At 33.6% G+C, this 12,833-nt stretch overlaps 1 protein-coding gene across 1 annotated transcript in view; it reads right to left on the minus strand.

Annotated features, from left to right (window-relative positions):
* The window catches only part of LOC114333210 (uncharacterized), a 197,859-nt gene that overhangs the window by 100,256 nt on the left and 84,770 nt on the right, over positions 1 to 12,833 (minus strand). The window contains exon 3 of the mRNA XM_050660558.1: positions 465 to 869. Coding sequence (XP_050516515.1) covers positions 465 to 869 — 405 coding nt within the window. The remainder of the gene's footprint in view (positions 1 to 464; positions 870 to 12,833) is intronic.

Genomic DNA, 12,833 nt, shown 5'->3' on the forward strand with positions numbered 1-12,833 from the left:
ATACATCAGTTTAACTGACAACTGATGCGATAACTTTTAGTGTACCCATCGAGCCACAGCTCAGTATCAGTTTTTCTTATAGTTGTTTGTGTTTACAAATACAGATAACTGACAGTTCGACTGCAACTGAGACTGAACGGAGGACTGATCTGGCCGTCTAAAAGTACCTTTAAGTCGATCCGTCTGACAGAATCTGTTGTTTCGTCAGATGTATTTTCAATTTTACACAACAAGTTTTCTCAACTATTTATTTTCAATAGAAAAAATTTAAACAAAAAATGGGATCCCTCTTTAGTAGTGGTCTTTAGTTTTTGACCATAGTTCTGAAGATGGCTTTGCAAACCGAAAGCATTCCGCTAGGAAATTAAATATTATTATATGATGCAAACACTTTTGTTTTCTCAATACTCAACGATAGTTAGACTAGTTTGACAACTGCAGTAAAGTAATTAAAATATTCCTACCTGAAAAGCATGCCACTGTTTAAGCAGATGTTGTTGACAGTCATAGCAAGCTTGAACCCTTCCCGCTGAATCAATCGGTCGACTTCTGCTAGGCCGTGGATGTTCAATTAAACTAGGAAAAAACGGCTTCAATGGAGAATCGAAATCCTTCTTGGAAGCCACGAAATCGAGACTGCCCTTCTTGAATTCGTCTCCGCATACGTAACACACTTCGGTCATCGAGTTCTTGTCGGGCATGCTCAGATCCAGAATATCCGTGCCTGTTGAAGAGTTGGAATTTTGACTGTGAGCGTAGACAGGTATAGATTGAACGACAGATGAAGGAATAGGATTTGGATGGGTGAGGTCTAGAGCGCTTTCCGATGTCGTGTCGATATCACTCCGAGGTGTCGATGATACAGGTATCTGTAAAATAAAAAAAGTTTGGGCTTTAAATACAATCTAACTAAAATTCTCTAAGTCTACCTCTCTAATTCTCTAACTCATAACAGATTTTACTCTAAAGTTGTCGATAGTAACAATAGTTTAAATTTAAACAATACAGTGGAACTCTCTCCATAACGAACACGGATATTACGAGGTTTCGCTTATAATGAGGTACATTAGGTGTCCAGTGAAAAACCTATTGAACTATAACCCTCTATAACGAGGCACGTTTGGTTATAACGAGGAAAAATGAAATCGAAGAATATATTTCTTTACCTGTTTTTAGCGCAGTAAAGGCTATAAATAAATACCCCAACTGCCTGTATATAGAAATGACCAAAATCTGTGTTATTATCGAGGCAAGTGCTGTAAAAAACTCCGCCGCCTGTAATAAACTTCCTCCTGGTTATCCCCCGATATTGAATATTGTAGGAAATTTACAATTTATGCGACCATCGACACCTAATAAACTACGTAAGAGGCATCAAAACATTTCAATATTATTGGTGTCTGATATAACGAGATCCAGTTATAACGAGGTAATTAGTCCGCCATTTCAGTTCTAGTTATAGAGGGAGTCTACTGTATAACGGTAGACTCAATCGGTAGATCGATAGTACAGTATGCGGCAAAATAAACAATTCTGAAATGAATATTGGAATGTTTATGATTATTGATATATCGACGGGTTTTTGACAAAACATCGTAAGCATAAATTTTCGGAAAATGGGATTTTTATATTAATTGGTTCCTTACGATAGTTTACAGCTGATTCAAAATTATTTTTCCCATAATAACATCCTAAGTGTCTAAAATTGAATTTAATTTTTATCGTAACCACCGCATTTCTACCTCATTTTGTGCCTTTGGTATCGTAAACGGCAAGGTAGTACCGACAGATGATAGTAAACGCCATAAATCTTGTCGGTTACGTTAGCATATTTTGCCGCTTACGACAAGATTAAATGACCAAAATGACCGTTAGCGAGCTCGCATACCGAAGCAATATCCTACATCGCATGTGGCATGCATTGCGAAAAGATACGCACTGAGTGTCACATCTGGTTTTCGGTGAATCTTCGGTGACTTTCGGTGGAATTTCGTTCACCGAAAACCAGATGTGACACTCAGTGCGTATCTTTCCGCAATGTATGTTATGAGATGTAGGGATATTGCTTTGGTTTGCGAGCTCCCTTAGGATTACTCAGTGTTATCTTAAATGTGTTAGAACTCAGTGCAAATTTTATTTCGCTAGAACAATTTAAAACGAAAATAGTAGTAGTTTTGATAGACTCTCTTATTCAATAGATGCGGTAAGTTTTTAATACTTCTTGTTTTTATGGTTTATTGTCTTTTTAATAGAATTTGAAGTCTAATTTACTAATTTGGTAATGTTACCTATGTTTCTTAGTTGTTCTTGTGCAAATATCATAAATATTATATTTGCAACAAAAATATAACAACTTGTAGTAAGTTCACTGAAACCTGAAACAAATGTAGAGGGAGTCAATATAGAACGAATATTGAAACATAGTTTTTAATGCCAAACAACTTTTTTTATTAACAATTTTCGATATTGTGAAATATAAAGCTACTTTACTCTTGAACAAGATTCATATTTTTTGACATACCTCGTATGAACTTAATAAAATTTAATATCTGATAGTTTTTTTTAAACTGATAATAAAAAGTTATCAATAGGTTCCAAGTTACGCAGACATACACCATAAGAGCTCAAAAAAATTACATTTATAATTTTTTAAGCTTGTTATTAAATGTATTTTAGGTAAGTTGTACAGAAAATGGTTTTTATGACTTTGTACAAACATTTTTTAACTGATATTTTTGGGTTATTGTATTACATTTTTTTTATCTTTCTTAATTTTCTCAAAAAGAAGTTGTTTATTTCATGTCTAAAGCAAAATAGTTTAATGCATTTTAAAGATTACATCTTAAGCTTTAAAAAACACCTATAAAATTGTTATATCCGTTCAAACTTAGTAATACCCTCTTAAAGTGGTAGTAATTCTGTAAAACTACGAAGTTTTCAAAAATTACATTTTTTGGGACGTCGGTCGTATCATTTAAATTAAATTTTTGAGATTTTTTTGAATAGAACATCATTTAGTACAGTGACACAGAGTGTCACAGATTAATATACGTATTAAATTTTATTTTTCTTTGTCGATTTTTATTATAAATAATATTTTTTCTGTTAAGGCTATCCGTACTTTTTCTGTCTTTACACGGCAAATTACGTGTAGTAAAATTCTCACTGGTATGGAAACTGCAGATATAAACATTAGGTTGACAGTGACATTGTCATTAGAAAGGTAGAGATGGCTATTTCGGTTTCGTTCAGTTTTTGAATGTTCTTGGATAACCTTTACTTGTATAAATGATAGGATTATTTTTTCACTAATTATGTATTCAGTGGTTACCATTATTTATATACTATACAAATAGTCGAAAAAGAAAAAAGTTGTAAAGTTATTTTAATAATGTCCTGTTACCATGGAAATCTTAGGTAAGGTCAATACTATCAAAATTAGATAGACGTCATATCTAGGACACATAATGCGCCATAGGGAATTTGAGCAGCTCCAGGTAATATTAGATGGCAAGATCGAAGGTAAAAGGGGTTAAAGAAGAAAGAAAAAATCTTGGCTCCGAAACATCAGAGATTGGACTCAAACAACAGGAAATGACTTAGTTCATCAAGCCAAGAATAGAGAGAAATTTGCCACATTGACCGCCAACCTCAATAGAGAAGTCACTTAGGAAAAGAAGCCGAAAATATCATTTTATTATTTTTCTTCGAGAAAAAAAAGCGTTAAAACTCTCCGTAAAAAGCGAAGCCTTTTATTATAAAATCTTAAAATCATCTTTATTAAAATATGAAGTCAACATTTAATAATTCACTCAAGAAAATGGGCGGAATGCATAAAACGTAGTAGATGCTATTGCTTCAGCAAAAAGTCACTACTTTGTAGCATTTTCTTTTACATAAAAGTAGTTGTTTTTGTTGAGAAGAACTTACTACACAACAGAAGTACTTACTACTGACCAGAAGTATCTACTACAAAGCGTAGCGCCAGCCGTGTCTGCATTACACCAATCGTGATGAAATTAGTTTTCCATGTGCTTGTGATTTGTGAATTCACATTTTTACGTACCAAATTATTAGAATTGTACATGAGTAAAAATGAGTGACTCAGATCCGAAGCGACAAAAGAGTTACGCGAGGATAAAAATGAACAATTGTTATTTGTTAATATTCTTCACAATTATTAAATTTTATTTGATAAAAGAATGACCCCAAAGATTAAGAATCTTCCTCTTAGTTTGTAAATTTTTCTATGACACACATTCATAAATGCTGCCATATTGTAACAAAAAAATACCTACGCCGAAGACGTCCACCCACCAACTTCATTTAAACTGAAGCAAAATACTACTAAACAAGCACATACTTCAAAAGCGTAGTATATTCTTCTATATAGGCTGATAAATAGTAGCAAATACTACGGAGAAAAGCAAATGCCTTTTTAAGTGTAGTGAAATCTTCAAAAATGTAGTACGTACTTGAAGCATTAGCATTTACTACATTTTATGCCACCATGGGCACTTTACTTTATAACTAAACTCGTACCTATTTACGGTTATCGGAACAAACTCTTATAAAATAATACATTTATTTGAACTTTAATGATTTGAAATACTTGGATTTTCCATAAATAATATATAAACAATAAATAACTTTTTATTAATTGTAGGCCTTAAATAAATTATTATTTTTTAAATACACTATCAATACTATTTAATAAACAACTCTTTGATTGATTTTATTATCATCGTAAAAGCGTTAAAAAGCAGTAGCAGAATGGACTGCTATATCAAAATAGCGGGTCGGACACATCTCTACTTGTCACTGTCTTGAGTCTTGTCATAACATTATATTCGAATGAGTGCGTTGTATGACAAGGATAGCGAATGTTCGATTTCCACGGACATGGTGTCCATTTTTTTCGAATCCTGAAAAAACTAATAAATATTTTTAAAAAATTTAAACACAAAATGAAAGACTAAATTATTATCGGGGGCCGAAAGTCCCTTAGAATATATAAGAAGTTTCTTTCGAATGAGATATTTGAAATTAAAAATCACACTACATTTTCTTTTAGTTTTTCACCCCTGTAACTTATTAAAATAAACATTATAGAAGTTCTCAGGGACTTTCGGCCCTCGCTAATAACGTAATCTTTCATTCTGCGTTTAAATTTTTCAAAAATACTTAGTAGTTTTCTCAGGATTCGAAAAAAATGAACCCCATTTGAATAGCATTGCAGCCGAAAATACGACCGATCCTCTTAAGATACTTACGTTATTTATGAATATTTATTTATAGATTGATAACTTGAAACTATCGTATGTTACATAATTTAATAAAAGAATGTTATATTACAGTTTTTTTCCTTAAATTAATATTTTTTATGTACTAATTTATCATATGTTTCAAAATTTTAATTATATTAACCAAAAAGTCGGTAGAAGAAAAAGTCGTCTCCTGTAAAATGTGCGTTTTGTCAGTTACGATGTTTTGTCAAAAACCCATCGATATTTAGTATACAAAAGGCTAGATATAGCCTTGCGAACATTATTCACGACGACTTGACGTTCCTGATAAAACAGATGTTAAAGATGCCCTATGGCACGAAAATTTTTTTAAATTCTACTCCGCAATTCCGGAATATCACACGGTGGATTGGTCTGCCTTCTTCAGCATTCCCCATATATACGCATCAGGTGACGTTAGGTCTGGTGAGTGCAATGAGTATGGAAAATCACTGCCACGTGAAATAAGGCGATACCCAAAATTATCGCGCAGTATTCTAAGAGACTCTCTGGCCGTGTGACAAGTTGTCCTGCTGAAACCATTGTTGATTCTTAGCTTGGACCGTTTTCGTGACCTTTTCCGTATGACCGAAAATAGTACTCCAGGATAAAGCTGGAGTACTATTCTGCAAAGCAGACTCTGCAAAGCTAGTACATTATTTCACGGTTTTTGCTGTAAATTTTAAAGAACCGCTTGGACTGACATGAAATTTGGCATACGTATAGCTTACATGTCAAAGAAAAAAAGTGATATGGTGCCGATGTGTGCTTTTGCCCTAAAGGTGAGTTTCACCCCATCTCGGGGGTAAAAAATATATGTCCAAGATAAGTCCCGAAATGTATATATATATATAAATCCCGTTCACAGCGTAATACGCCTTTGGGTTCCCGTTCGCCAAGCCTGTCTATTCTGCCAGTCTTCTTCAGATAGATTTCTTGCTGACATTGCTTTTGAGATTCCTTGGATCCATGTTGTTGGTGGTCGTCCTCGTTTTCTTTTCTCTGGTGGTACCCATTCTAATATCTTTTTGGGTAGTCTTTCTTCCCCCATACGTCTAACATGTCCGTACCATATTAGTTGTTGTTTTTCGATGTCTTCTATAATTGATCTTTGTACTTTCATTTGTCTCCTGATGTCCTCATTTTTCACATGTTCTAATCTAGACTTTCCCGCTGCTCTCCTCCAAAAATCCATTTCAACTGCCAATAGGTTACCTTTAAGTTTTTGTGATAACTGCCACACTTCTGAGCCATAGACGATTACTGGTTTTAATATGGTATTATATATTCGTTTTTTCGTTTCCGGTCTTATATTTTTTTGCCATAATACTGAATTCAACGCACCTATAACTTGTTTTCCTTTGGTTATTCTGTCTTTTATGGCTTCATCACTTCGTCCTGTCTTTGTCAGTTTTACCCCCAAATATGTACATTGGTCACATTTCTTAATAGTTTCATCTTCTAAGTCGAGGTCATCTGGATTATTTTCTCCTCCTACGCAAAGATATTGTGTTTTTTGGACATTTACTTCGAGGCCCCATTTTTTGTACTCTTCCATTAGTTTTCTAGCCATATACTCCAGGTCTTCTTTGTCTTGGGCAATAACTACCTGGTCATCTGCATAGTGCAACGTATATAACGTTTCATCCCCAATAGATAGCCCCATCCCTTTACACTTCTTCTTCCAGTGCCTGAGTGCTTCATCGATATATATGTTGAACAGTATGGGAGATAAACAACAACCTTGCTTAAGTCCTTTTGTTACCTGAAAACCATTAGACACCTCTTTTCCTATTTTAACTTTTGCTATTGTGTTCTTATAAAGCTCTTTAATAGCATCGATTAGTGTAACGCTGATACTGGTTTTCTCCAATACTTTCCACAACTTCGCAACAGGCACGGTGTCATATGCTTTTGTTAAATCGACTAAGAGTAAATGCACTTCTCGAGATCTCAGTGTTCTTTTCTCAAGTATTTGGGATAAGCAGAAAATACTATCTATTGTGGATCGTCCTGCTCTGAATCCGTTTTGTTCTTCTGACTCAAAAGGGCGGTATTCTTCGCATATGCGTTCTTTTATAATTCTTCCATATAATCTGCTAAGCGTACTCGTAACAGTTATACCCCGATAGTTATTGCAATCTTCCTTATTTCCTTTCTTATGGATAGATGTAATACATCCTTCTTTCCAACTTTGTGGCACTGGTTCTCCATGCAAGTGCCTATTGAAAACTTCTGTTAGAATCTCGAATAGTTTGTTGGTTCTATTTTTTATTAACTCTGCATATATCCCCTCTGGACCAGGAGCACGTCCATTTTTCAGCAGTGATACAGCTTTTTTAGTGTCTTCTACGTTGATTGCTAATGGCTCCCCTTGAATCAGGACTTCATGTTGTTCTATGTTTTTGTATTCCGGTCTTTCTTCTACTAACAGTGTTTTATAGTGTTTTTCCCATTTTTCAGGTTCTATGGAGTGTATGGCTATTTGTTCTGTTTTGTTGGATCTGATGTTTTTTATAAACCTCCAGGATTCTCTTGATTTGCGGCCGCCGATGTACGTATCTAATTCCTGACATTTTCTTTCCCAGCTTTGATTTTTTGACTCTATTACCGTTGATTTAAATTTATTTACCATTTCTCTATATTCTCTTTTATGTTCTTGATCTTTTGTTCCCAGCCATCTGTGATATAATTTTTGCTTTTGTTCTTTCATTTCCTGTAGTTCATCATTCCACCAATTATTTGTCTTTCTGGGTTTATTTTCTCTTATACCTAAGGCTTCTTTGGCGGCTTGATGTATTCCTTTTTTTATTATTCTATGTAGCTCTTCTGTTGTTTTATGTTTGAATTCCTGTGGTAGTTGTTGCTCTAATCTTTTTTTATACAATTCTCTAGTACTATCGTTGTCTAAACTTGTTAGATTGTACTGCAGTTGTTTAACTTCTACTGAGTGATTTTCGTTTATGTTTTGATTTTGTTGGTGTTTACAATTTCCGCTTAGAGGTAGTATCATTTTGGCTTTTACTAAGTAGTGGTCACTTCCACATTCGGCTCCTCGAAACACTCTTACGTCATGCACTTTTATTTTAGATTTTTGTTTCATTATTAGGTAATCAATTACTGATCTCAAGTTTCTTGTAGGCTGAGTCCATGTATAAACTGACTAATTTTAAGCAACTTTTGTTCTATAGAGCTTTTTCACCAAATCAATACTTTTCGAGTTATTTGCAAGTAAATATGTTCATTTTTCAACAAAATAACCACGTTTTTAGACGGTTTTTCGCAAATAACTCAAAACGTAGGCATTTTGTCGAAAAAAAACTTCTTACCAAAACTATAGCCTATAAAAAAGTGAAAAAAAAAGTGTATATATTAGGTCTCTATACCTAGCAAAAGCAGAGTTATAGCTAATGAAAAATAGGTTCATATTCGAAAAATTCCAAATAGAATAATTCAATGTGAAATATCCAAATAATGAAGCATTCTTGGGGAAAACACATTACAACTTTTTTAAAGTGTTTAAAAAAGTTTATTTCTGTTTTTATAAAAAAAATTCTAGCATCAAATGTAACCAAGTTACGATCAAAATAAAGTTGGTCCCTTTTGTTTTGGCAAAAAAAAATCAGGAAGATCACCCCCCAATTGGCAACTTAAATGAAATTAATCGTTACCGATTCACAGGTTACTTTACTTATGTTGTGTTTATATGATCTGTAAGTTTCATCGATTCAAAGTGCTTATTTTTGAAAAAATTAGTTTTAAAGTAAAATTTTTAAAAAATTTAATTTTGAAAAAAATGTTTTTTTTTAAGATAACTTAAAAATTGTTAGAGATACCAAAAACCATAGACAATAAAAAAGTCGGCTTTACTTTTCTGAATATTTTGTATTTTTTTTATTTTCTGTAAGACAAAAATTGGTTAAGATTCGGTGTTTCTAAATATGCATACACTCGTGATAAGTGACTCGTTCAAGCCCTTTTAACTACAGCTCTTTCAAAAATAAGGACTTTGAACCGATGAAACTTACAGATCATAAATATGATCAATACATACGCGAGTAAAAAAAATTGTGAAGTGGTAACAATTAAGTTCATTTGAAATGCTAATTATGGGGTGATTTTTCCCGATTTCTTACCAAAAAAAAAGGGACCAACTTTATTTTGAACGTAACTTGTTTACTTTTGATGCTAAAAATTTTTTTAAAAAACAAAAATAAGCATTTTTTAAACACTTTAAAAAAGTTAAAATGAGTTTTGCCCAAAAAGTGCTTCGTTTTTGGTTATGGCACGTTAAAATATTCGATTTGGAATTTGACGAATATGAACCTATTTTTCATTATCTATAACTCTGCTTTTACTGGGTATAGTGACCTAATATATACACCATGTTTTTCACTTTTTTACGTGCTATATTTTTGATAGGAATTTTTTTAGACCAAATACTTACTTTTTGAGTTATTTGCGAAAAACCGTCTGAAAACGTGGTTATTTTGTAAAAAAATTAACATATTCACTTGCAAATAACTCGAAAAGTATTAACTTGGTGAAAAAACTTTATAGAACAAAAGTTGCTTAGAATTAGTCATTTTATCCATTTCCGGACTTATTTGGAACATATATATATTTTTCACCCTCAAAAGGGGGTGAAACTCACCACTAAGGCAAAAGCACACATCGGCACAATATCACTTTTTTTCTTTGACTCGTTAGCTATGTCTATGCCAAATTTCATGTCAAACCAAGCGGTTCGTTAAAATTTAGACGTTTTGCAATATTTTACCTTTAAAGAACGTACTAAGCTGAGAACCATCCTAAAGCATCTAACACTAACACGACATTCACATACGTTATAACGACGGTCGGAAACCACTCAGTACGTTTCGGCGCATGATACATACAAATTTGAGGCATACGAAATTCAGTACTGTTTATTTTTCCGCTTACCGTACTTACAAAATTCTACAGAGAAAGCAGCTTACTGATGGATAGACAATAGACATTCCTTTAACATAGAACAAACGAAAAAAAAAGTACAGGTCATGTCAGTATTTCTACGACTCGATAGTATCTAGTGACCATGCTGAATGATGTGACATTTAGGGTTTGACATTATCAATATAAAGTTTGCTCACAGCCAGCCCGTTCACACTTGTGTGTCGGATCCGTATTTTAATCGGAGGTTCCAGTGGCAATGTATTTGACATGGAGCTATTCACATTTAATAAATGGGAGGTTTCAGTGGCAATGTATTTTATATGGAGCTATTCACATTTATTTAGGTACTAGTACACTTTAGGACAGTGTTTTTCAATCTTTTTGATGTTGCGACCCCTTTACAGGTTGAAATATTCTGGCGAGCCCCTGGTGTCATAGAAAGCCAAAGAAATAATTTAATTAAAAACTACATACCTACGTTAGATAATAATTTTTTCCTATTTTGGTACATTTATCTTTTATTCACGCGGGCCAAAAATTAAAGAACAGCCAACATTTTGTTTTACAGTTTGACGAATCTACAGGTGTTTCCGACTGTGCAGACAAGCAGATGACAATATCATGCAAGAAATCTTATTTTGCAAAGCACTTCCTGCAAACCCGACCGGCCAGTGTTTGTACGATATGTTTTTAGAAAGCACTTGTAATTGTAACTACAATATTGATTGGGAAAATATATCGCTATTTGTAGCGATGGCGTTAAAACTATGAATGGCAAAACAACTCATTGCAAAATAAAATCGATAATGCCAAACATATCCTGGACACACTGTTTTCTTCATCGACAGGCTCTAAGGTAGTACCTTATGATATAAATAACGTGCTCAAGGAGGTATTAAACATTGTAAATTCTATCAAAGGTAAAGCTTTGCAAACCCGGCTATTCAGAATGTCAGAATCCTTTGTGAAGATATAGACTATTTTCATCAAAATCTCCTTTACCACACAGAGGTCAGTTGGTTATCCAAAAGAAAGATGTTGACAAGAGTTCTCGAACTGAGAGCTGAATTGTTAATGTTCTTACAAGATGTAAAATCTAAATATGCTTACGGTTTTTTTGACCCTGTTGACTCTTGAAATTAGCATTTTGGAAGATATTTTTAGCCATTTAATAATTTAAACAAGAACCTTGAAGGAAGAGAATATTTTAACAACTAAAGACAAAGTAAAAGCATTTCACACAAAACTTCGTTTGCGGTCAACCTCTCTGCAAAACAAATTGAGTCTTTTCCATGTGTATAGAAAATTTGTGAAGATAATGCAGCAGACCAAAGTTTTGCAGTATCGGCTAACATTCTTTGCATTATACAGAGCTTGCATAGTTTACAAGAGCAACTTTTGAGATACTTTCCAGAGTTGTACTCTGAAGCTGACAATAGGCGTAGATGGATTCTAAACCCTTTGTCGGACACATCAATAGATCTGACTGATGTCAACAAAAAAAAAATGAAAGAATGTCTTCTAGATTTAGCCGCTGATGGCATGCTTAAAATGGAATTTTATTCGCAAAGTGTCGACGTATTTAGGATAAAAATAAAACACCAATACCCAGATCTGGCAAGGGAAACTCTTAAATTATTAGTGCAATTCCCCACTACATACTTGTGTGAACTGACATTTTCTTCAATGGTAGATTTTAAAACTAAAATGAGAAATAGACTGCAATTTGAAAATGATTTGATTAAAAATAATACCTCAATTTGATAAACTTTTGAAAAAGAAACAAGCACATCCTTCCCACTAAAATTGTGTTTTAAGAACCTCAACTTTTTCTTTCAGTCGACGACCCCACGAGTAAGGCTTCGCGATCCCAGTGGGGGTCGCGACCCACAGATTGAAAAACACTGCTTTAGAAGACCAGAAATAAGCATTTTTCAAGATTTTTTTCTCGGAACCTTTATTAAAAATGAACATAAAACTTTTTACATATTAATATTTAACTCTTAGAGAATACAAAAATTTATCCTTTTTCATTTATGCACGTACACTAATATTGTAGAGGGGGCTAAAGTCGAGGCCTCGAAAAAAAGTAGTTCCGATGGCGGACAGTTAATCTCAGGATTGGGATCTCTGAAAAAAAAAATCGTACGGCATTTGAAAAAGGAAGGTTTCTTACGTGACAATTTACCACCGTTAGTGAAAAATTCCGCAAAAAAAAGATTTTACGAAAATTTTGAAAAATTTTTGTTAAAAAATCGCCCGTTTTTCTTCAGTTTTTAATGGTTAAAAAATACTTATTTTTTGTTTTTGGCCAAATTGCGGTAAATTGTCACGTAAGAAACCTTCCTTTTTCAAATGCCGTACGATTTTTTTATTTCAGATATCCCAATCCTGAGATTAACTGTCCGGCATCATTTTTCGAGGTCTCGAGTTTTGGCCCCTTACAATATTAGTGCTCTCTAAAAAAATGATTATTTTTGGTCTTCTAAAGTGTATTAGTACCTTAATAAATGTGAATAGCTCCATATGAAATACATTGTCACTGGAACCTCCGATTAAAATACGGATCCGACACATGACAAGTGGGAACGGGCTGTTAAGCCAAGCGTCCAC

The sequence above is a fragment of the Diabrotica virgifera genome, chromosome 1 (genome assembly GCF_917563875.1).
Source record: "Diabrotica virgifera virgifera chromosome 1, PGI_DIABVI_V3a".
In the NCBI taxonomy this organism is placed as follows: Eukaryota; Metazoa; Arthropoda; class Insecta; order Coleoptera; family Chrysomelidae; genus Diabrotica; species Diabrotica virgifera.